This window comes from Scomber japonicus, chromosome 16 (assembly GCF_027409825.1).
Source record: "Scomber japonicus isolate fScoJap1 chromosome 16, fScoJap1.pri, whole genome shotgun sequence".
NCBI classification, from domain to species: domain Eukaryota; kingdom Metazoa; phylum Chordata; class Actinopteri; order Scombriformes; family Scombridae; genus Scomber; species Scomber japonicus.
In genome coordinates this window covers 12,066,713-12,092,722 of record NC_070593.1, presented here as the reverse complement: position 1 = coordinate 12,092,722, position 26,010 = coordinate 12,066,713, and the positions used below count along the sequence as shown (strand labels likewise).

Below are 26,010 nucleotides of genomic sequence, written 5' to 3'. Positions count from 1 at the left end.
GGAAAAAAACAGGCCAGTATCGGGAGAGAGTGAAAGTGAGACAATGAGCAGTGGGAGTTTGGGGGTTCGTGAGGGCTGGCTGAGATGCATTTTTTGAAGGGAGAGAAGTGAACAGATAGAGGGGATAGATAGAAGAGAGGAGAGGATGGCCAGGAAGGCAGGTGGTTCTGTCATTAGCTCCAGATTAAAGCAGAGGGCAACTCCAGAGGACTCACCTCTGATTCACACAGTAGTGCTGCAGGCAAGGACAAGCCTCCCGGGAGACATGAAACACACACACACACACACACACACAAGCACACATGCAGAAGACACTGTAGTGATTCACAGGATTACCCACAGGCACATTAACACACACACACACACACAAGCATACACACATATAGACATATAACACCCCCTCCTCATTTAGCATAGCTACACACAAGATACACCGTGACTCACGAGAACATGCCAACTCCCACTCACACACGCCTGCCACATAGAGAGCCAACACACACACACACACACATACACGCACACACACCACACACACATACACATCGTTGAACTAATTAATCAAATCTCCTGTTTTAATTAGGATTCAAATCAGTTGCTATGGGAACCTTGCCCCCTTGGAATCTTAAGGTAAAGACTCTCGTTGCTGCTGCTGCCTCCAATGACTTTACAGGAAGCCGACTGAGGGGGACAAATTCATAATACCTACAATGATTCAGCTGGCTGCGTTCTACATTGCGTTTTCACACAGACACATTTTTCTGGGGAGGCCTGAGGTGCCTGATCTTAACATCAATTTAGACTCAGCCATAGAGAGGGGCACAAAAGTGGAAAAAGTGAAATTATGACGGCTCACATTGCAGCTTTACTAATACTACATACCTCACCAGGAAAAAGGCCATACGTGTTGCCAATAAAAGGGGGCAGGCTCATGGTTTGCAGAGGCCTATCCAATCAATCACTCACGCAAGCCTGCAATTCCTGGAAAAAGTTTTCACGTGGTGAGTCATGTAAAAGCGCTTTCACACAGTTCTAATAGGCTGCTTATCCTCGCTATTACCACAGCTGTGCAATTTCAGCCCCAAAGCAATGGCTCTGTGCTCGCTCCACCAGCGCTGCTCCAGTATGCCTGGTGACAGACCATTGCTCTGCAAACATCATTTATGATGTTTTCATAGTGATCAATATGATATGTTTGTGCAAATCAGCTCAGTGCTTTCACATTCTGCTTTTAAGCAGCTTTTATCCCCATGCTGAACATTTAGGTTAATTTTAATCAGACTGGAGAAACATTCATTCAGTGGCTGATATGGTGCTATTTTAAGCCAAGTGGTGGTTTTAGTGTTACCAATGTTTCATCTCACATGCTGATAGACATACCATCAGCATCCTAAACGGCACAGAGGGCAACTCAAGCCGTAAGTGGAACGGCGCCACCTTCATCAGCCCTGAGTGTCTTTAATATCAGTTCAGGTGAAGGCTGGACTTGATGAATTAAAGGAAGAGAGGAGGAGGATGCCAAGTAAAGCCATTAGGATACAGGAACTCAGGCGTGTGTCTGGCTCACCGGTTGTCATGGTTGCGGTGTTTATCACCTCTTTCTGCCGACAGAGGCCCAGGGGCAAATCAGATTGGCTTCAGACAGAGAGACACACAGAGAGAGAGAGAGAGAGAGAGTTGGTGAGTGAGGGGGAGGACATATTGGCACAGCAGAGGGGTGAAATGCCAACACGCTGCAGAAGGGAGGCTGAGGAAGGGCACTGGACAAATGTCAATGTGGCTTATTCATGATTAAATTTTTGTTTTCAACCATCTGACTGTGACTAGAGCTTTAAGTTACAGTATATCACTGATTTGAGATCTTTGATTGTATATTAAATTAATGTTTTAAATTGCTCTTTTCTCTATTTCTGGCTCTACTTTGCTCTCCTATCTTTGAAAAAAAAACTAAAATAAACTAAACTTTCTTTGCTCACTTTTCCCCATGGACAGCTTGTAAATGTGTTGAGAAAATTAAACATTTTACAGGGTTTTCTTTTAGAAGCCTTTGATATTCAATGAAAAACAAATATTGGTAGTGTATTAATCGAGCATCTAAATGTTATACCACTCTTAAGATCAGGTGTAAAATTTGCCCTACATCCCACGTAGCCTGTGCCTGCCACCTAGCGGCATCTAAACCAATCATCCCAGTTTACAGCCTTGGACAGGTGCATTAAGTGATATGTGGGGTTGAGAGTGCTGTGGCAGTCATGTGGCTAGCTGACAAGACAATTCACATCCACTTTAGCTGAGACCGGTTATTTAATAGGTCTATTGGCTAAGAAGATACAAACTGAGTTATGACATTTACCGAGTATGACAAGTGGTCGGTTGAACATTTTCAGTCTTGCAGTCATAATCATAAACAGATGGCAGGCAGCAGCTGCCGGGTGCATCCAGGTGTCTCGTCCCTGCGGCTCATTATACTTTAACCACTCCTGGCTGGACTGAACAGCGCACACGTGTTAACTCACAAACCCCGCCTCCTCGCCTCTACAGCCAATCAGAGGGCGCTATAGTGAAACACCGAAACTTCTCAGCGAATCACAGCGTTCCTTGTTGAGCAGACACTCGCATTCACTATTGCTCAGGCCCCTTACGCTGTCAGCAGGGAGGAAAGGTATGGATACATTGTTGCTACACCGGCTTCATGAACTACTTGTAAAAGTTTCATTTCGGCCTTTCCTCGAAACAAAGTATTAACTGAACCCGCTAAAGCTTTTCTTAAAAAAAAAAAAAAGAAAAAAAAATATTTTTAATTTGTTGACATAAATTTCTTCTGTGAAGTCTGTAGCACGCTTATGTTTGTATCTTTCTCTGTGTGTAAAGGAGAGTGATTCATTTCTTCTTGTGTGTTTTTATAGACTTCTGTGGTTCATATGTTGCCTTGCTTGCAGACGAGAGCTTCAGGTTTTGTTGTGGTGCTCCGGCTGGGTCACATTTTAGCTGACATCCAGCTGAATAGGGCGAAACCACCAGACAGCCTGTGTGAATAGCTGCATTGTGGGCGCTGGCTCGTGTGTGTGACAGTTCAGGTTCAAACCCATAGGCCTCTGGGTCTTGGTGAATCTGTGTTGTGTTGGTCTTACTGGTTTCTGGGCTTTCAGTTTCTGTCAGGGAGGGTCTTCATCATAGCTGTGTGCAGGCTGACACGGTGTGTTGCCGTGCTGAGGAGTAAATTACCGTTGACAGCGAGCTGTCCTGTTGTTTATGGTCGCGCCTTGCTGTCAGCCCGCAGTGCCAAAGTCTCATCATCTCTGTTAAGGATGCCGCAGACAAACAAATCCAAAAGCACCCCGCCGTCGGACTCTTTAGGCTCGGTCCAAGCAGGGGCCTCAGCAGAAGATCCAGATCCGGTGTGCCGGGGGGAGAGCCTGGCTGAAGGGGATGGAAGAGGAAGAGGCGGAGGAGGAGGAGGAGAGGATAATTCTGGAGACAGCGAGATCATCAAGTCACCAAGTGATCCCAAAGAGTATAGGTAAAAGATACTTCTGCCACACAAATTAAAGGAGTGGTTCATAGCCTACTTTTTTAAAGTGTTATTGATATTCACGTACACTTATGTGCACTGATATTTCTGTATGCTGTAATCACTGTTTATACAGTGAACACTTTCTAACATGCTTCCAATGCAAGAGATAAAAGTCTCATTGAGATTAAATTATATTTTTCAAGAGTGACCTCGACAAGAGAGCAGAATAAACCTGGTCACAACAATAAATATAAACAACATAGTCAGATGAATACAACAGACAAGTGAACACATTATCCAGTTAATATACAATACAAGATTAGTTATCTTGATTTAACAGGTACAATTCCTGGAAACTATTTTTTAAACATTTAAGAGCAATAACACTGATCAAGAGTATCCACTCGATGCTTGAAAATTAACTTAAATTCTCCCATAGTATTCAACTATGAGAGGTCTTTCTGTATATTATTCCAGAAGTAAAGGGTAGCAAATTTGAAAGCTTTTCTAGTGCTGGGGAACCACATCAGCAGAATATCATGAGAGCGCAGGCCATATTGATGCTGTTTTTTACACATGTATGTATACAGATAAAGAGGAACCAACCCAAGAAGAGATTTATATATAAAAACCAAACAAGAATGTGAAAGTCTGTGGACATACAGAGTACTCTGTAGCATCGTACAGAGTACAGTGGGACATAGTACAGTATCTAACTTCTTCAGGAACTGCTCAGATGTATTTATAAAGAGCAGAATGCTGTAGTCCAACAAAGGTAAAACAAAAAAAGTTTATTTGAAGTTAATATGAGGCATATTAAGTCGGCATCTTCCAAAATCACAGTATTTTTAGAAAATAATTTCCTCTTTGGTAACACAAAAAAGATGGTTTAGTCAGATTTAGTATGATCCGGAGGAATGATTACAGCAAGTAAAGCAGTTACACCGTTCATGTGGCCACCTGACTAATGTTTTAAGACACACTTGGAAAAAAATCCTTCACTCAAATCAGATGTTAACATCCTCCTGAGTATTTTAATTATGCATTGCAGTCCTGTTACATCATTAATTTCCTCTATTCTGCAGTTATTTTCAGTCATTGTTATTAAATTGTTGTATGTGCAATGAAATACATCTGAGAATACTCTTTCTTGTATTTGTGAACATGAAAGTGCTGAAGAAATGACCCAGATCCACTAACCCAAATCCAAAAATGAGCCTCTTTTCCACCTCCGTACAGCACTATTGTTCTGTACTGTAGTTAGGTGGGCCGATTTCATGCTATAAGCACACACACAAATGCCTCAGGCCTCTGTGGGGCATACTGAAATTGCTGCAAGGAGGCACAAAACAATTAAGTCTCAAAGGGTGTAGAAGACAGTTGAGCTAACAGCCTGTTGAAAATAAGACTGTGACATGAGCAGCACTGTATCTTCAAGCTCTGTGTGCTGTTTTAACCTTTGACTTTACTCACATCAGGTATGTTGAGCTGAAAAATGGGCTGCGAGTGCTGCTCATCTCAGACTACAGCGGTCCAGCAGCAGCATCGGAAGATGAATACTCAGATGAAGAAGGTGAAGAGGAAGAGGAAGAAGAGGAAGAAGATGAATCTGGAGACGAGTCTGGGTCTGAGGAAGGTGACGATGAAGAGGGCAGTGATGATGATGATGATGAAGACAGTGACATGGAGGGGAAAAAGAAGAAGGGAAATGCAGAGAAACAGGTATCACAGTGAAGTGTATTGTCTACTCATTTGTCTCACTTCTATGTCTATTAAGTGTATCAGGAGAGCAGGTAAGTTAAGTCAGTGGAAACTGAAGAAATATGATCTGAAATCAAATATCTGGACTGACCGTACTATTTAAACAGGAGAGTATTGTGTTGTTAAGTAGACAAACTTCACAGGTTGCCCGGGTGGCCAAAACGCTGACCATGTAAGTGTGACATGGTCAGCAAGTCCTGCTGGGGACTTTTGTAACACGTCCTCCCCCCTGTATTCCCTCACTTCCTGACTCCTCTCTACTGTTAACTATCAAAAGCAAAAATAACCCAAAATATATTTTAAGCAAGACTAAGCCTATCAATGCTCACACTGACAATGCTAGCATGTCTACCATGTTCATCATCTTACCTGCACTAAATGAAAAATCAGGGTGATTAAAATGTTTTTTTATTACAATTCATCTTCAAGCTGACATGAATGTGTGAACCACATTTTATGGCAACTCACTGAATAGTTGTTCAGATATTTTAGTACAAAGCAAACATGTGAACATCAAGCTAGCACTATGGGAAAAGTGAGAGGGTCACAAAATGAATTAGTCTTCATCCTCTGGGGACCATGAATATCTATACAAAATGTCACAGCAGTCCATCCAATGATTGTTGAGCTCTTCAGTCTGGATCAAGGTGTTGGATCGAGGAACTAACTAATATTGTCATCCCTAACGCCATGCCGCTAGCCTAGTTAAAAATACACAAAGTATACCTAAAATCTTGTGAGTGCGTTACTAGTTGAGTGCATTGCAAGACTTGAACATAACTTTATTGTGTGTGTGTGTGTGTCAGTCGGCAGCAGCCCTGTGTGTTGGAGTGGGCAGCTTCAGTGACCCCAGTGACCTCCCAGGTCTCGCCCACTTTCTGGAACACAGTGAGTAATTTTCCTCAACATTATTTGTTCATGGGTTAATTAACCTCTGGAGTCACTTACATTGTTTTCTATCACCTGTCTAGTAGTGCCTTTGACTCATGTAGCTCAAAATAGGATATTTTCTCAGAGGGTTTTATAATCTGGACAACATATGACATCATCCATCTATCCTCTCCCCCGTTGTTGAAGAAGACAAAAACGAGAGAAACCTGAGCAGCCATGTATTCCAGTAGTTACTTTATTCTAATTATCGAGTGTACCCCCTTATCCTTAGCCTGTGTTGTCTACTTCTACTCCATTAAATAATATCTGACATTTTCTCAAATACCCTCCATCAAACAATAGAGAATGAGCATGAACTTGTTGCATTCAGTGTGTGTAAGATAGCAAGATGTTCTTTGAGCCAAAAAAAAAAAAAAAGGCAAGACTTTCTCTTGAAAAGCAACAAATCTATAAAATTGGATTCCACTTTATTGATGCTACTGTCAGTGGGGAAATAGTGGGGTTATATCCGTCTCCTGTACTGACGTGATACCTAGAACATTGTTCCTGAATGGCCAGTCTGAAAAAGAAGCACTTGCTCATTCTTACAGGCTGTTGTCAAAACTGACACCAAATTTTTATAGCAATATTTAGAGCCTTTGTTTAAGACTATATCTAAAAAAGCTACCCTATTCCATTCTCACTTGGTTGGAAATATATTGCCATGCTGCCTGTGTTTGGCCAAAGTACATCACCAAGTAGTGGTGGTTTTTATAGTTTGATTTAACCCCCCCTTCCCTTCTCTCCCTCCCCTTTTCCCTACCCTTCTCTCACCCCCCACTGTTTTCCCGTTATATACCAGTGGTGTTCATGGGCAGTGAGAAATACCCCTCTGAAAACGGCTTTGATGCTTTCCTCAAGAAGCACGGGGGGAGTGACAACGCCTCCACCGACTGCGAGAGAACCGTCTTCCAGTTTGACGTCCAGAGAAAAAGCTTCAAAGAGGCTCTTGACAGGTGAGGAAGGATCAGAGGTTTTTGTTGTCAGAGCATGTATTATGATTTACAGATAAATACAAAACCACAGTAATGGGAAAAGGAGAAAATAAATGTGATAAATAATTTAAAACTGTTATTACATACCAGCAAAAAGCCTTGTTCTATTATTGTGTTATATAAAGACTAAATACTCTTTTGTTCTCAACTTTTACCCTGTAGGTCACTGACACAATGGGTCAAGATTGTCCTTCTTAGCAACACTAGTAAACTAAATTAGGTTGCACCATTAAAACTTGAGAAACATCTTGGCTAGTTAAGGTACAATTTAATCGTATGTAAATTGGTTGGCAGGAAAGATCTGTTGCATGATTCACTCAAAAGCAGTCCACCATGTAAATATGAAGTCACTATAGTAGTATCACAAGTTGTAGTATAACTTACATAAAGAACAGTTTTAGTAGGCCAAACATTTTAATAAAATTAGGTGTTAATCCTTTGTAAATGTTGCTATGACTTTATTTTGTTATATATGCATACATGTAGAAATATGTGCATCATAGTTAGTAGTATTCATACTGTTTGGAATGACTAGGACGACGTTTTGTAAATTGTGATAATGTGTTGCTTTTGTGTGAAATGTAATTTAATATCTTTCCAGATTACATCATTATTTAAAATGTTTAAGTATCAGGTCAGATTTGTCGACCTTATTCTGTATTAGTTCTTTTACTCTTCAGTTAAGAGGTAATATATTAGCAAGCTAACATTAGCTGTGTCAGTTGGTTCAGTTAGTTATGCAGCTTGCAGTTATTGGGTTACTGGGTTTAAGTATTTAGTAACTAGTCTCCATATAAGAATTAGTTTGTGTGGTGCAACCTATTTTAATTTAGTGATGCAGAAATCCACATTCAGTCAACACTCACTTTACCATGAGTGTTGACTGAATGTGTTAAAGAGAAGTTTGAAGTCACAAACCACTGGAGAAACTGACTCTTGTTGTGTGAGAGACTCAGACAAACGTTACACGCTCAATCAGTCACAATTCTACTCTTGTCTGTGTTCTGTACCAGTCTAAGTCTGATTGTTTCTGTTTGACCTCTGTCCTTTCTCTTTGGCTGGTATGTGGCCCCTGATTATGGCCTCTCTTTCTCATCCCCCTCTTAGGTGGGCTCAGTTCTTCATCTGCCCCCTGATGATCCGAGACGCCATCGATAGGGAGGTGGAGGCCGTTGACAGCGGTGAGTCTTGGTGCCTCTGTGCTGAGAAGTTAAATTTCAGCTGCCATACTCAGAGTTAAACTTTCCATCAGCCGCACTGCTGTGTTCTCTTCACGCATCTCTTTTACACACCATCGATCACCGTCTTTCTGTTGTCGTCTCAAGGTTTTCTGTCTCTCCTTCTGTCTGTCAGAGTACCAGCTGGCTAAGCCGTCGGACTCCCACAGGAAGGAGATGCTGTTTGGCAGTCTGGCCAAACCTGGACACCCTATGGGCAAGTTCTGCTGGGGTGAGTTGGTAAACACAACCACTGGGACACAATACACGCAGGGCCTCCTTGGGGTATGTTCAGCAATAGTAAACAGGAGTGCTGAGACAGACGCCAAGTTTCCTGTCTGCCTGATATCCAGGCTTTTTGTATACAAATTTCCCACAGTGTTTTATAATCTGTTGAATTGTGACAACACCAGGAAACGCGCAGACACTGAAGCAGGAGCCAAAGAAGAAGAAGATCAATGTCTATAAGCGGCTGCGTGCCTTCTGGAAGAAGCACTACTCTGCCCACTACATGACTCTTGCTGTGCAGTCGAAAGGTCAGGAAAATCTATTTAATTTATCATAATCAATAACAAGGCAATTAGTAGTTAGAAATTGATTGATTTCATTAATTTCATACACCAAATGAACATATTAATTGAAAAAGCAATCCGTAGATTAATCAACAATTACAGCAATCATTACTCGCAGCTCTAAAGATTCACTTCATCCATGCTCAGTCAGCTAGAGATAATCATTCATGAATCAACTCAAATTGCTATATTTCTTGAAACAAAGTCAGATACAAATTATGTAACACATTTTTTTTTAAGGTTTCACAGAAAATATCACACAGCTAATTAACTGCTGCACACAAGTCAAATGATGACAAGTGTTGACATTTGTGCTGAGAAAAATGCTCCTTGTAAAACAGCTGAGTTCTTTCTTTTTGAAACTGCGAGTGCTCGATAAACACTGTCTTCACCTTTAAAGTCAGCCACTGTAAAAGTTTAACATTAAACATTTTATATAACCTGCATTTTAATGGGAAAATAATGAGGCTTTTAAGTAAGAATAATAAAGTTGATGTTTGTCTTCTGACATGAGACTTTACTGTATTCTTGCTAATTGGTGATGACTTCAAGTGATTTTAATAATCCAGATCCCAGAGTTTTGTTCAAATATGTTATGTGTATCCACCACTGACAGAAGCAAACTAACCTTAGCCAGCTGCTCTTTTAGAAATGCAGAGGAGCAACTCCTCCTCGTGTGACATTTTATTAAAGAATATAGTCGATAACTGTCTTTTTTCCACCATGCTGTGAGCAATCACGATCTGAAGTCATGCTGTGTGCAGGACAGGAGTGCTTTCACAAGCAAAGAAAGGAAGCTCAATGAGGATTGGATTGTTATTTTCATTATTGATAAATTTAGATTATTTTCTTAATTCATTCATTTTTTGCGTGGTTCATAAAATATCAGTAAATTGTGAAAAATATCCATTCCAAGTTCCCAAACCCCTTAGTTACTCTTCAAGAAATCTTGCTTTGCCCAACTGTAGTCTAAAACCCAAACATAATTGGTTTGTTATCATATAGAGTATGGAAATCAGATAATATCCATATTTGGGAAGTTGGAACCAGTGGTGTTTTGCTAAAAAAATACATTGCTTAAATCGTTATTTGGTTATCACAATCATTGCCAATAATTTTTTGTTAATCGACTAATGGATCTAATCATTGCAGCTTTAAGTGCGTGCGTGCGTGCGTGCGTGCGTGCGTGCGTGCGTGCGTGCGTGCGTGCGTGTGTGCGTGCATGCATGCATGTCTCTCTCCTTTGGTTAGAAAGACTGAGAGTGCCGGCTTTTTATCTAGATATGTTACAGTTAACCCCATAATCATACATGTGAATTCCACTATAATCTATAATAATTAAACAGTTAACAGAATGGGCCTGTAAGGGGTAAAATTTTAGTTGAAACTTAAGTTTTGCTCAACACTACAGTTGCTCTGAAACAAATATTCTCCCCACAGCCCATAAATCTGAGTTTTCAGCCAGAATTATTGAGACACACTCTAGTTCTAATTTATCCTCCTTCACTCTGTCTGTCCTTTAGAGAAACTGGACACTCTGGAGGAGTGGGTGAGAGAGATCTTCAGCAAGGTGCCTAACAAGTGAGTATTGAAGAAGAGACACTCACTGTGGAGAGGTGTCAGTGTGTTATAGATTGAGTCTGAATATACTTTAAGATTGAGCTCAAATGTAAATGTCAAGCTTTCCTCCATCTCTTACTGCTCCTTTTTTTTTTTACCTGACTTCATCTCAAACATTTTTTTTCCACCACCGCATACCTGAAAGGGATCATTTCTCCCTAAAGTTAAGCTGAAGTAGTGTTTTCTTACAGATATCCACCTCTGTTTGCCTTATGAGTCATTGCGACAGCATTGACATGCATATCACTGTTATCCACCAGGTTTTAATGATTTCATTTCAATTAAAGGATTTCATGCTACTGTATGGGTGTATGAAATTTCTACCATCTATGCGCTTATAAAATCGTATCAAGTGGATTTATTTTTATCAAGCGAAAATCAAAATTTTTAGAGTTATACCTAACGGCAACAACATGCTATTTTTGTGAAAAGTAAACAGTAAGTGGAGATAGTCATCAGCAAACGTCTCTTACCAACCTTTCAACTATCTCTTCAGTGTAATTACAACAAAAATAATATTCTCTCTGTTCTGTTGTATATGATTGTTTAATTGATGTCCATTAATAAAGAACCATGACTGTTGCCTTTCAAAGTTCTGTTTTTATGTCTTCAGTGGTCTCCCCAAGCCAGATTTCTCTGATATGCCAGATCCCTTTGATACATCAGCTTTCAACAAACTCTACAGAGGTATCCATCTTACTGTGCATTTCTGAATACTGAACACATCTGGGGTACTCTGAACAGTGGTTTCCAATCTGGGGGGTTGCAAAATAAATCACAGGGGTTATGTGATGGCTTAAACAGGGAAAAACATTGTGCTGTGTCAAATTTGTATTTTCAGGCTTCTGAGTCATTTTTGCTTTTTTCTTATAAAGTACTGAATAATTATGTCTACTCAAGGCTCTAAAAAGTGTTCAAATAAGAAAATAAGAAAATGTTACCCTGTGGTTGAACTGCATATAACCTGTAAACATATGCAGACTGATAAGACATAGCTTGGTATTAATGGTATTAATTTTTTATTTTTTTTAAAGGTTAGGAGGAATTACAATCTAGCAGCAACAAGAACTCTAACACTCTTAAATGTTTGTTTTTGTGTTTGCAGTTGTTCCTGTCAGGAAAGTTCATGCTTTAAATATCACCTGGGCTCTTCCCCCTCAGGAACAATACTACAGGTGAGCTACAGACAGTGCAATAGATAAAGAGCACATTGCACAAAGCACATTTATATAGATTTAGATGGTTCATTAAAGGCCACACTTTCCCCCCGACGGTAGAGAAATTGCATGAAATGTGTTTCTTTCTCTTTTAAGCATTTCCCTGCTTCCTTTCTCCAGAGTGTCATCTTCATATAAACATAGAATTAAACCAGCCAAAAGATACTATGATTGTAGAGGGATTGCATCAATGTTTTTGTTTCTCCTTTTCATGTTCTTCCCTCCTGTTTTCAGAGTGAAACCTCTCCACTACATCTCATGGCTTATTGGCCATGAAGGCACAGGAAGCATCCTCTCAGTGCTCCGGAGGAAGTGAGTGTTATTGCCTCTGTCTGTTTGTTTTTCTATTTCGAGGGTGCTTCAAAAACCCAATTAAAAGGTCTTCAATTTGCTTGGTATACATGAGCTTTTTGAAGCTCAGAGGGAGCCCAGAGTGTTTGAGCCCAATCTTCAAACTATACACTTTACCAGCCCACTTGGCGATGTGATTCATACATTCTCATCCCTGGATGTGGTTTTACAAGAGCATTTCAGCCTCTCGTTGATAAGTGGCAAAATGATTCACCAAATCCTGTAATCCCACAATACCAAGAGCCTATCGAACAGTCCCTTTACCAACAGCACCACTTTGAGCATTTGATAAAATATTCCTGTTTACTGTGTCTGCTATTTTCAGCTGTTGATAAATGACAGCAGTGAGATTTGAGTGTACTCGGTCTCAATTCCCATTTGAAACAAACTGCCGAGGCAGTAGAGTGGTTGTTTTTATTGAGTACAGACAGTTTCAGCGTCAGAGGCTGGTTTTAAAATTGGGCCATTGTTTTCACCCTCACTGAAATTGGGGAATGGTCTGTCTGCACATCTGTCTGGGATGCTACCAATTGGCTGTCAAAAACGCTAAGGGAGCATACCAGTGATTTTGTAGTGTACTGTACAACAGATTGATAAGAAAGTATACTATACTATAACACGTATCATTTTAAAAAGTATACTATATATGTTTTTTTATCATGCTTGTTTTTCAGTTCAGTGCAGTATGTAAACGTTCATATATTTAAAACTTGCTTGATGTGATCCATCACATTGAACATCATCTCTACTTGGGTGAATATGCACATAAGACTCTTCAAACCAACCTGAGTGTTTGAACGGCATTAACACACAACAGACACATGTCTTTTATTCAGATGAAAGCAGATACAAGGTTCACCGTGATGGATTACCTGACTCTAAAATGTCTTCAAGTTGTTTTTCATTCTTTAAATGAATGAAAAGCGATTGCAGCGTACAAAGACCGCATCGTATTTCTTCATTCTAGGATTTTTAAAGCTGAGCTGATTGTCCCAACAAGAGCACTAAAGCATTTTTAAAATTGTCTGCGATCAAGAAACATGAAGTGACACCTTTTTCTACTCACTATCCTCCTCATATTTCAACACTTAATTTGGTTTCTCTTTCTGAATCATCCAGCAGTCCTGTTTTCAAATCAATGTGAATTCATATTTCTCTGTGTGTGCGTGTGTGTGATTGTAGGTGTTGGGCTCTGGCTTTGTTTGGAGGCAACAGTGAAACTGGCTTTGACCAAAACACCACCTACTCCATCTTCTCCATCTCCATCACCCTCACTGATGAAGGTTTCCAAAACTTCTACCAGGTACAGACTCAGACGTAAACAGAGAAAACCCATTAAAAACATTTAACAGTGTATCCATTCATGTCTAATATATAGGTAAATCTTAATATTATTACTTGTGATTATAGAGAATAAATGTTTAATATTTTTGCTATAATCTGTTGCCTGCTTAGGAATTTGTATGGTGTAGATACTTGAATATTCACATTGCATTGCAACTTACATGTACACAGGTAGGACCCAGCTGGCCTATTTGTCTGTTTTAAGTAATACAACAGGTAATTTCAAGGAAGCAATCTGTGTCATCAGTTGCTATGACAACTCTTGTGTTGACCAGGGAGGCAGCTGACTATGATTCAACAGGAGGACTTTTTTTTCTAATCCTAAGTACTTAATGGAAAATGTTTTAGTCAACAAACATGCATTGATAACAACTGTATAAATGCTGCAGCGGCCTTGAGGATATAGTGGTTTGTAATCGAGAGCACTTCATCCCTCGCACCTCCATTCAGAGAGGATCAGTCTGGAGTTGTTTAGATCAGAAGGTGCTAATTTTCCGAAACACACTGCAGGGAACAAACTGCAGTCAAGTGCGCCACACAGAGTGCTCATGATTTAATAGTTAAGAGTTGTTGTTTTTAAATGTACTCTATGAATGAATAGACTTATAAAGAGAGTCTGGTACTGTAGGTGGAAGATGGTTGGTACAATATACTGTCAGTCTTTACAAAATTACTGCTGGATTATCACTGGCAGGCTCTCTATTGCACAGCTCCTCTTATTCAACTCACAGCAAATCACCACAATATGAAACTCGTGCTCTCACTTCAATAGGGACAGCATTCAACACAACATACAGATAGAACCATCACATGAATTACATAATATTAATATACACCAAATACCATAAATATAAAAGATAAGCTACAAACAAAAAATACCTTAAATTGCCAAAGTTTTGCAATTCAAGAAAAACCTAAACATACTAAAATGTGACTAAAAATTAGGAAGAAAACTTTTGTTAAAAACAGCTAAATATACCTTAAAGTACCCAAATTTTTGTGAGTTAAAATAACCTCAGGGAGCAGCTCCAATGAGTTTTCTACACTCTGTTGTATGCACAGCAATTATGAAAGTCATACTTTGGCCTTTATTCTTTCTCTTACAAACAGATTCGTCAGGACTGAGGATTCTTTTGTTCACAGTTAATGATTATTCCTCTTTATTCACAAAAGCAGAGGTGACATTTTCATTTACATGCTTGGATCTCTAAAAGGGAACGAATAAAGACACGCATTACTGTCTCTTCAGTTTTTCTAATGAAAACACCTTTTCCAAATGAATTGTTGTAGCTTGGTATAATAACTGTAATCAAAGAATCGTAGTGAAAATGATTGGCTGCCTCTCTCTGACATCAGTGTAATTGTTATGGTTTATCAAAATCAACAATACATTTCAGATTAACTGTCATTTCTAGTAACAAAGAGGAATTTTACCAACAAATGAATGTGGTATAGACTCATGTTATAATGTCTAATCTCTGTGCCTCTGCGGGTTCTTCACAGGTGACTCACCTTGTGTTCCAGTACCTGAAGATGCTGCAGACACTTGGACCACAGAAAAGGCACTGTCACTCACACACGTAGTCTCACAAAATGGCACAACAGAGGCACATTAGCTATTAAAAAAAAAAAAGCTTTTATGATCAAAAATACCCTCTATATTCTGTCTGCGTCGCTTTTTAGTACACAGTAAGATGGGAAGTAATAAATATGGCATTATACAGGATATGACAGGTTAATGTGTTTGTTTGTTTGTTTCGTCATTTATGTATTTATGGCTATATTGTTGTTTTTGTTATGTTCTATAATCTGTGTTGATGATGTGACATCTGAGCTTCTGTCTGGGAAGAATAAAGGCAATAATTCTGTCTGTTTGTTCATGCATTCAGAATATATGAAGAGATTCAGAAGATTGAAGCGAATGAGTTTCACTATCAGGAGCAGGTAAGAATCCATATATTCATGCGCTGCTGTCTTAGATGCTTTTTTGGATAAAAAGTGACTGAATATTGTGTTTTTGGAGGTGAAGCTGGGTGGCCAAAAGCTGTTTTTGATTTCATCTTTCTCAGATTGACCCTATAGAGTATGTGGAGGACATTTGTGAGAACATGCAGCTTTTCCCTAAAGAAGACTTCCTCACAGGAGATCAGCTGATGTTTGAGTTTGATCCAGAAGTAAGTTCAGTCATTCAGGGTTCATAAGAGTGAACCAATTCAGGATCTTATTCCAAAATGTCCTAATATAAAAAGGGTGTTATTGAAATAGGCCACTCACTAAATGTTATTTCCTGCCTGATATGATTTATACACCTGAATAGAAGTTTGGTGTTGGAAATATATTTGTTAGAGTTGGTAAAGTCTCTGACTAGAGGATGTTATTGTGCATCGGAAATTTAAGTCTAATTGTGGCTTCGCATTTTCTGTGATGAAAGTATCTTCTGTTCAGATTTTATGCCTCTGATTGACGGCTAAAATCTTTCTCGCATAAACAAGTAATTTAGAAACTCAGAAAACAACATTTACTCTCCTCACTTGCTGAAAAGTTGACTTTATCCGCCTGTATGTGCATGTGTGTGTCTGTCCTTGTGTGTCTGCCTGTGCGTGGTTGTGCCTGTGTGTAGGTGATCAGCGCAGCTCTGTCCCTCCTCACCCCTGAGAAGTCCAACCTGATGCTGTTGTCACCAGAACATGAGGGCCAATGTCCCCTCAGGGAGAAGTGGTTTGGCACACAATACAGCATGGAGGGTGTGTTTTTTGTGTGTGCTTGTTTTCAGTTTAACAGCTCCTTCCCACAATGTAGCCATTCAGTGAACACAATGTCTTTTTTTCCCTCTTGTGCGGTGATATTCATCCTGATATAATGCAGGCAGCCAGCAGCATAAATGCCAGCATTTATCTCTGTCTTTTAGATGGCAAACTACAGTGTTTGAACAGCGTGTAGATAAAACATTTACAAAACCAATATTTCGTTTTCAATAAAATGAGGGTTTAAGCCCCTCATTCAGGATATAAATCCAAATCACAAATCTCTTTTAGACTTTTGGCTTAAAATATATAACTTGAAATATTCATAACTGAATAGAAATTTAATTGTCTCCTTTTTCCCCTCCTTTACACAGACATCCAGCAGGAGTGGATGGAGCGTTGGACAGGAAACCTGGAGCTGAACAGTGACCTCCACCTTCCTGCTGAAAATAAGTTTATTGGTGAGTGAATAAACTTTTAAAAAATGGGTTGCTGTGGCCCAAAACTTCAGACAGTATCTGAAATCTGTCCAGTTAGATGATCATGAATGAGACATGGTCCAGTAATTTGTACTTTTACTCTCCATTCATCCATCCAACGAATACAGTAATCAGATATATTGACCAGACTTGGAGGAACAGTTGCCTTTTTGGCAGTTAGTCAGTGATCTAATGGAGATGCTCTAATTAATTGTCAACTTATCCTTTATGTCTTAAGCCCCATTCAGAAGGAATTCATTTCTCAAGGGTAGGTGGGGTGATTTCAGTTTCATTGCACTGGTCAACGATTTTAATCCCATCAGGAGCGCACGTATTCGTGATTTTTCAACACCCGGGTATGCCCATTACCATTTACCAACTGTTTTATTGGTGAACTCACTGGTCCTCCCAAAATTACGACTCTCTGTCTTTGCTGGTCTACCTCGGTATAGCTAAACCAATTTTGTCTAATGAGCTACATGTAATTAAAGCGGCTATAATTGATATTTCTTTACAATAATGGATCAAATGACAGTGTGTAATGTCAGAGGCGTCATAGTGATTAACCTACAGAGAATTATCACCCGACTCTGCAGCTCCCCTCGGCTTTACGGAGCTTTATGGCGAGTTTCAGCTCATTTAGCTGTCTGGCTTCAAATTTACTGTTTTGGTTGACTCTCATTTCTCTTATAGTGTTAGTTTTGGCTGCAGCAGGCAGCTGTTTCCAGCAAAAAAGCTCTAAATACCCAATGTATACATTACCTGCTCAGCACTAAACAGTAAACAGACACAGATATTTCCCTCAGGAATTGATAGAGCTTAAAACAGAGCTAAAGGAGAGTGACCACTGGACTTAAATTCACCAGATGAACAGAAACACACCTCAAAATGAGGTGCTAAATACTTCCATATTTATATGACTGACACAAAAAATGTGTTTATTGGGCTAATTAGGGTACATCAATTAAGTGTGATGATTTTTAATATTATCTATTAGAATAAATATATAAAATAAATAAGTATCTCTGCAATTCTCACCAGACTTGTGGGGCTAGTGCATTTTGGCACTGTGGTTGTCTATACATTTTGGAAGGCAACAGAACAGTTTTTTATAAATATGGTGAAACTGTGCAGCTTCACTTATTGTCACAACAGTGTTTTTTTTTCTTTCCTTCTATGTGTTGACAAGTGGTTGCATTTTTATCCCAAACAGGGTTTGCTGTACTGAATTGTTAAAATTCACACATTATTTATGAGATTGGACCAAGTGGAATGATAATGTTTTATTGTTTATGTGCATTTTTGCTCAGCCACTGACTTCACCCTGAAGCCCTCTGACTGCCCAGACACAGACTTTCCTGTCCGGATAGCCGACAGCGACAGGGGCTGCCTGTGGTACAAGAAGGACAGCAAATTCAAAATCCCAAAAGGTGTGTGTGCCTCCATGAGACAGTGTGTGCTTTTACTGTGTGCATCACTGAGCGTGCAAGATGTTTGCAGAAGGACATTAAGTAACATTAGGGAGATGCTGACACCATTTGTCCTTTCTCCTGCTGCAGCCTACATCAGATTCCACATAATCTCCCCTGTAATCCAGCAATCTGCTACAAAGTGAGTTCAGACTAATATACCACCTTGAGAATAGTGTTTGTTTTCCTGTTGTAACATTCATTAACATTTCTCACTTTTCTACCGTCCCTCATTCTTTTTTTTCTGCTTTGTGGTTTCTCCTCCCCTTCACCATTTTCCCTGTTTCCCTCTTTTTCATCATTCCCCCGTCCTTCCTCTCTTCACTGTTGATCTTGTTTATCACTTTCTCCTGTTTTTGTGTCTTGTATTCTTCTTTTGTTCCCTCCTGTCTTTCACCTTCTCTCTCATTTCCTCCATCTCTCCATTGCTTCACTGTTTACTGTTTCCTGTTTTATGTTTTCCTTCTCATTTTTCTCACCTTTCTCCCCTTCTTCCACCTCTTTTATATCTCTCTTTATCCTTCCTCCTCTCCTCCCTCTGTTCCCAGTGTGGTCTTGTTTGACCTGCTGGTCAATATCCTGTGCCACTACCTGGCAGAACCAGCCTATGATGCTGAAGTGGCCCAGCTCGAGTACAAACTGGTGGCCGGTGAGCATGGCCTTGTCATCAAGGTTAAAGGGTTTAACCACAAGCTACCTGTGAGTAAATGCATCTGATGGATAACACACCATGCAGATATAGATACATAAGCACACATATATCTACACAAACAATATACAGGATCTTTCTGGCAACGTATGGCTCACACACCAAGCAGTAAATACATTATTTCAAAACGTACAATCAGAGAAATCCATACTGTATGTCAAAGTTTGTTTTTTCTTTTTTGTCATGTCATCACTCTGACTTTTACGTTAACTGTTGCCTATATTAAGATAGCAATATGAAATATCAAGCCAACAAGGAGACACATTATAGTGAGTAGACTGAACATAACAGTATTGAGGCAATAAAGTGACAAATTTAAAATCCTTTTTAACTGATTAAAAGTTATTAAATGACTTTCCTTTAAATCTACTCTATAACATTATATGTCTCTTTATTGTCATAATTACTTTGAGAACCATTGATCACATTTTTTACGGTGTGTATATATAACTGTTTGATATAACTTTATAAAAAATAACACTGACCATAAAACTCTATGCATGTTTGCCAACCAATAGCTTTGTTAATGGTTATTGAATAATTTCTTAATGCTCTTCAAGTAATAATGGATTCTGAGAAGTTATTAAATGTGACACAAGTCTGTACAAGATGCATTTATCATTATTAAAGCCAGAAGTGACAATTTACAAACAGTTTATGTTTCTCATATGTGTGGCTTATTAAAAAGTATTTCCCACTGTATATTCTTTTAGCATTTCACCTTTAACGGACATTTAAAGTCATCTAGTGGTAGAATTATTATTTATTATGATCATCATTATTATTATTATTATTATTATTATTATTATTATTATTATTATTATTATTATTATTATTGCAAGAGTTAGTGGAATCTTTGAAAGGATCACTGCATTAGTTTTCACAAGATTATTTTTCTACAAACAAACAAAAGCCTTTAAGATAATTAGGATGGTGCCATAATCACATTTTAAAAAAACAACACATAGAAACTTTAAAAGCTTATCTTAGTAAAATTGCTCACATAATGTATATGCATGCACATATGCAGTGTTGACACACATATACCCATGTTGGGGTTTGTTCATTTTTTTGATACAGAATAATGATGATTCTCCATCTCTTCTGCTTTTCCTTCCCTCTCATTTCTCTCTGTAGCTGCTGTTCAACCTGATCATTGACCACCTGGCTGATTTTTCTGTCTCGCCTAATGTCTTCAGCATGTTCGCAGAGCAGCTCAAGAAAACCTACTTCAACATCCTCATTAAACCCGAGAAGCTCGGCAAGTCAGTTGTTTACCTTCTATCCTTTTTTTTCCCTAGATAATATCGTCTTGCCGCTGAAGTTATCTCCAAGTCTGTGATGCCTTCTAGTGGTGAAATGTGTGACAGCCCTAAATAGAAAATCCTCCTGCTTTTGTTGTCCTATTTTCCTCCGCTCTTCCTCTCTCTCTCTCTCTCTCTCTCTCTCTCTCTCTCTCTCTCTCTCTCTCTCTCTCTCTCTCTCTCTCTCTCTCTCTCTCTCTCTCTCTCTCTCTCTCTCTCTCTCTCTCTCTCTCTCTCTCTCTCTCTCTCTCTTTTACTCCTCCTCCTCCTCTGCCTTCCTCTCTCTCTCTCAGGGACGTGCGCTTGTTAATCTTGGAGCACTCTCGCTGGTCCATGGTGGAGAAGTATCAGACTCTGACAGCTGGTCTGACCAGTGATGAGCTGATGGAATTCATCCAGAGCTTCAGGGCTCAATTGTATGCAGAAGGACTGGTGCAGGGCAACTTCACCAGCTCTGTGAGTGGATGGCAGTCAGTAAATGGACATGTAGATTGATTAACCGTGAAATTAAATTAGCTAATTAGTTCATGTTCATGTCTGCACTTGTATGAATTGATTCTGAGTGTTCTTGGCATTGTCCTTGTGTTTTTGTTTGTTCCCTCTCCTCACTCTCTTTTATTTATTATTTTGAACCTGTGCATAATCCCTTTATTGTATTTCCTCCACAGGAGTCGCTGGAGTTTCTGCAATATGTCACAGAGTAAGTCAGCCATTACTCTGAATGCACTCCCTAATGAGAATACCAATACTATACAATCAAATGTATTCATTAGCTGGCATACACTGTAATTTGCATTAGCTTTAGTTGTTGAATCCATTATTCGCCTTTGTTTTGGGTTTTTTTAATCTCCACTCATTCTTCCTTTCTTCTGTCCCTCCTCAATTCTATCAACCCCCCCTTCCTCCCCCTTTTCTCCTTTCATCTCCTCTGGCAGCAAGTTGCAGTTCTCCAAGTTGCCAGTGGAGGTGCCAGTGATGTTCAGAGTGGTGGAGCTTCCTCTGAAGCATCACATCTGTAAAGTCAAATCACTCAGTAAGGGAGATGCCAACTCTGAAGTCACTGTTTACTACCAGGTACACACATAATCACATGTCTACAGTCCTTCTTTAATATCATTTAACACCATTTGTTTTTAAAGGAACACTATTTCACTCCTGTTTTTCTTTCTTTACATTTTTTATTTAGTCTGGTCCCAAGGCCTTAAAGGAACACACACTGATGGAACTATTGGTGGTGAGTACTGAAATGTTTTACCTAATTTTTTCCCATTCATTTCTCCATTTATTCTATCTATCGACCTGATTGTCCCTCCATCTTTGACTGAGCTGTTGTCTTTCAGATGCACATGGAGGAACCCTGTTTTGACTTCCTCCGGACCAAAGAGACTTTGGGGTGGGTATCTAATTATCCATCTGTGAAATTGTTTTTTTGGGTTGTTTACTGTTTGTAAAAATACAGTTTGAATCATGTTTACATTAAACTTAAAAAACCCTAAAACTGCTCATCTTTTCAAACTTGCTTTCACCTAGAAACAATATTTTACCTTACAAATATTATTAATTTAAAGTAAATGTTAATTTTTAAATATCTGATTTGTCTCATTTAAAAAATAAACAAAATCATTTTTGCTATGTTTTAAATTTTGTTACGTTTCTTTCACCATAGGTGAATTTTGCATATATTGTGAATCGTAGTGTATTTTTCTGCATTATATATTTACATAATTGATCAAGCCCCACTAAATCTGATACATCCTGGCATTTGATTCTTGCTTCTCAAAATGCCAACTTTTCCAACTCTTTAAAAACTTTTTTCTACTTTATTTGACTTTTTAAATTAGTTTTGCAAATTCCACTCAGGTTCAAAAACTGAATTGTGATCGGGTATAAAAACATGTGTATGCACATGAGACTTGCCATCTCTGCCTCACTGTTTTTTAATATAGGTTTTTATTTTGCTTTCCAAAAGAATTAACTGATCTTGTTTGGAGACTGAAGGAGTTTCTTTGTGCATGTCTAAAATTTGAAAGCTAACAATATTTATAAGTTTGCCCCAGCGACATTAGAACATTATTTTTTGCATTTATCCACAATTTAAATAAAATCTCTCCTGCAGGTACCATGTCTACCCCACTTGCAGAAACACTTCAGGTGTTCTTGGCTTTTCTGTCACCGTGGAAACACAGGCCACCAAGTTCAAGTGAGTCTGCAACACAATCTTAACCTTTCATCTGCTCAAAAGCAAGATATGATTTATCTTAACCGCTTTCCCAAAACCAAGGTATAATTTATCTTACTGTTCACCCAAGCTTCAATTTATCTACGTGGACCCACAAAGAGAAACCAGTGGAACTGATAAATGAGGAAAAGAGTCAAACACAGCCTGTAGCCCATATGTAATATACAATATCTCTTACCTCTCATGAACTTATCTCTCTCAGTACCGAGCTGGTGGAGTTAAAGATTGAAGAGTTCTTGGCTTCATTCGGGGAGACACTCAATGAGCTGACAGAGGAAGCCTTTAATACTCAGGTCTGTATGTGTGAGATTTTATGCATTTGTGTGCTTCCCATAGATATGGAAAACAGAAAAATCACAATAAATGATATATATCCAAAAAAGTTCTAAAAATGTCAGAGCTTGTTCTTGAAGTTACTTTGGTAGATTAATAACACATCAGAGCTGCTGTTTCACTTCAAGTTATCAAACAGTCAACAGTGTACAGAAACTCTAATGTACTGTATGTTTGTTTTGGACAGGTCACTGCTTTAGTGAAGCTGAAGGAGTGTGAGGACACACACCTCGGGGAGGAGGTGGATAGGAATTGGGCCGAGGTGGTCACACAGCAGTATGTATTTGATAGGCTTAATAGAGAGGTGAGGACACACACATGCATATTTCTTCTTTCTGCTTTTGGGGAGCATGTTTTGACTCACAATTAATTCCTTTACTTCCACAGGGAAATAGTATATCTCTGTTACAATGGGAGTACATCCTCATATTATTTCAACCCTAAACTTCTGTATTTTTCACAATTCATCCCACCCTTGTCATCCATACTTCAAATACACCAAATGCACAAAAAATAAACTCTTATTTCAGCTGACGTCAAATCTTGAACCTAATACTGTCAATTCTCTAAACTAGAGTAGATTATTAGACTTGATCTTATCCCAGATGGTTCAGTTAGAGACAGCTGTCAAAAATAATAGCTTATGGATACATATTATAATATAAAATGTACAAAATTGATCAGGAGAAAGCAACATACAGCTTAGCCAGGGGACAGCGCACTGTCACAGTATAACCTTCATGCTATCAGTCAAGATAATTTTACATAATTGATCCAACCCCACTAAATCTGAAACATCATGGCACTATTTCCACTTAGGTTATTTTATGCACATAACATAACAGGTAAAGAAATATTACATTAAAAAGAATATAACTGATGTGATAAAGAAACTCATATACTCATTAGTGCATGTAAATTGTAGTGAAGGTGTTGCTAGGATTCCAGTAAAATAGCCTAATCTCAAACTTGACTTTATTGTACTGTTCCCCCTGTTAATATTTGCCCTTTAGATTGAGATGGCCAAATCAATTCACTATAAAAAAACATTTACCATAAAAGAAGATTGTGTCAAAATTAGAACTTCTTAGATTGTATATGTTGAACAAATTGGATCACACTGACGTTTGTGTGTTTAGATTGACGCTCTGAAGCAGATGACCAGGAATGAGCTGATATCCTGGTTCCATGAGCATCAAGGACAGAACAGTCGGAAACTCAGCGTGCACGTAAGTGATGCTTCATCTTTGCATGCCTGTTAATGTTCAATAGAGCAAGAGGGGGATATGTAGCTTTTTTGTTACTTGTCTGTGCACCTGTAAACACTGCATTTAAATAAAACTCACTCTTTCTCACTAAGGTGGTGGGCTTTGGTGCTGAAGAGAATGATGAGGAGGGTGGTGGTAAAGAAGGAGAAGAGGACAAACGGGAGGATTTAAGTGACTCTACCTACGGGGAGGTGTCAAAACTTACCTACCTTTCTCCCTCCGCCAAGATGACGGGTGCCATAGCTATCATGGACATTCCTGCTTTCATAGAAGGCTTACCTCTCTTCCCCTACCACAAGATAGTCAATTAAACTTGTGCTTAGACTGAGGGCCAGACAGATGGTTGGGCCTATTACAGAGCCATGTTCTGGGACTCTGTCTTATTAGAGAAGCAGTAATTTAATATGTGGAGGTGAATGAAGGTTGAATCAGCTTTACCTCCTCTCTGGACTGGATTTTACCAACACAGTGTGCATAAACAAAAATCCTGGAAGTGGTAATAGAGTTTTCTTTTAGCTAAGTGATAATCAATTCTGCTTTCTCACACTCTATTATTTTATATCGTCGAAAACCAAGAGCACGGGAGCACTCTATTTCTCTATCCCACACTGACTGAAAATCTTTGAATTCTCATTTATTTCTCTGAGCTCCGCTGCTAATACAACCATGAATACTCTGACTGAGTTTAATGCCATTTTAAAAACACAAATTAACTGTAAAAACTGGATGCTGTGTCCTTTTGAACTCCACATGTGTGAATTTGAGTAATTGGGTGCTGGATTTCAAGCTCTGATGTGTGCTGCTGTTGTTAGCTAACCTGGATAATGCTGTGGTTAAGAAATAAATCAATGACTGGAGAGTGAATGGAAGAACAATGTTAGTGTGCTGACTACAGAAAATACAGTTGTCTCTTCAGTTGTCTTCACAGTAAAAGTACACTCAAACTACATTTTCTCTACCAGCTAATACTAAAGGTGGAAGGAGTTTAAAATAACATTATTTTCGACATTCTGATTATTTTTATTTTCTCTAAATGCCAACTTAATGGACACACCTGCACAATTTCCTTAACATACAAATCATACAACCACATTTAACTACACACTTACTTGGATCCACTGAGTGAGAGAGGTCTCTTTCAAATGTTTACATGCTGGTGACTCAGTAAAGTGTCTGCTGTTAAATTTACACAGGTTTAATTTATGTGAAACTCATACACACAGGCTATACCCTTTCCCCAAGGAAAAGGTTGTTGCTGATTATTGTTGCTGACTATTGTGCCTGGCTTGTGGCTGGTGACATTCTGCACTATTGACTGTAATTAAAAACTAATCTGGAGCCCAGCATAGCAGAATGTGTTTATATGATTAATATGCCCACAGGGAAGTGTCTTACAGTAGCATAGTCTTCACCTGCAGTAGACTCACATGCAGTATAATGATACTACCTGAAAGACGGATGGCAAAATTTGTCTGCATTAAAAGGTCCCTACAAAGTCAAAAGTCTATACACACCTCAACATTCACCTGTATGTGATCGTTCATCACCCAGTATCAAAGCCATGTCCATTAATATACTGCTATAACAGCATCCACTCTTTCGGGAAGGCTTTCCACAAGAATGTGGAGCCTGGCTGCAGGGATTTGCTCCCATTCAGCCTCAATGGCATTAGTGAGGTCGGCCGCTGATGTTGAGTGATGAGGCTTGGCTCAGTCTGTGTTCCAGTTCATCCAACAAAAAGCATTCCTCAGTGTACAAGGGCTGTTTAAACAGCAAAGAACCTTGCCACAAAGTTGATAACATACCATTGTCTAAAATATTATTGTAAATCTAGCCCAGTCATCAGAATAAAATGTTGGCATTGTACACTTCTGCAAACCACAGATACATTGAATCTCTGCATTTCAATACATTTTACATGTAGCATGTCAACTTTTCAACAATACA

General features: G+C 39.0%; 1 protein-coding gene across 1 annotated transcript; it reads left to right on the top strand.

Moving 5' to 3' along the window:
* The first annotated feature begins 2,690 nt into the window (after nucleotides 1-2,690).
* Nucleotides 2,691-25,223, top strand: LOC128375265 (nardilysin-like). Its single transcript, XM_053335568.1, has 31 exons — nucleotides 2,691-3,517; nucleotides 4,990-5,233; nucleotides 6,079-6,160; nucleotides 7,005-7,158; nucleotides 8,305-8,378; nucleotides 8,551-8,646; nucleotides 8,828-8,950; nucleotides 10,510-10,567; nucleotides 11,220-11,293; nucleotides 11,712-11,781; nucleotides 12,058-12,135; nucleotides 13,357-13,477; nucleotides 15,022-15,080; nucleotides 15,408-15,462; nucleotides 15,588-15,692; nucleotides 16,139-16,262; nucleotides 16,637-16,723; nucleotides 18,052-18,171; nucleotides 18,301-18,352; nucleotides 18,759-18,909; nucleotides 20,057-20,184; nucleotides 20,517-20,679; nucleotides 20,892-20,923; nucleotides 21,159-21,297; nucleotides 21,410-21,457; nucleotides 21,564-21,616; nucleotides 22,340-22,423; nucleotides 22,665-22,755; nucleotides 22,983-23,099; nucleotides 23,935-24,024; nucleotides 24,156-25,223. Exons 1-31 carry the CDS (start codon nucleotides 3,306-3,308, stop codon nucleotides 24,372-24,374), a joined length of 3,303 nt encoding a protein of 1,100 aa, XP_053191543.1. The 5' UTR covers nucleotides 2,691-3,305; the 3' UTR covers nucleotides 24,375-25,223.
* Nucleotides 25,224-26,010: the final 787 nt, after the last annotated feature.

What these genes read in the sequence shown, in the direction of transcription:
- LOC128375265 (XM_053335568.1), top strand. Translation starts at nt 3,306, where the DNA reads ATGCCGCAGACAAACAAATCCAAAAGCACCCCGCCGTCGGACTCTTTA. An exon ending in CACTGATGGAACTATTGGTG is followed by an intron (nt 21,458 to 21,563) that starts GTGAGTACTGAA and finishes GTTGTCTTTCAG; the next exon opens with ATGCACATGGAGGAACCCTG. An exon ending in TTGATAGGCTTAATAGAGAG is followed by an intron (nt 23,100 to 23,934) that starts GTGAGGACACAC and finishes TTGTGTGTTTAG; the next exon opens with ATTGACGCTCTGAAGCAGAT.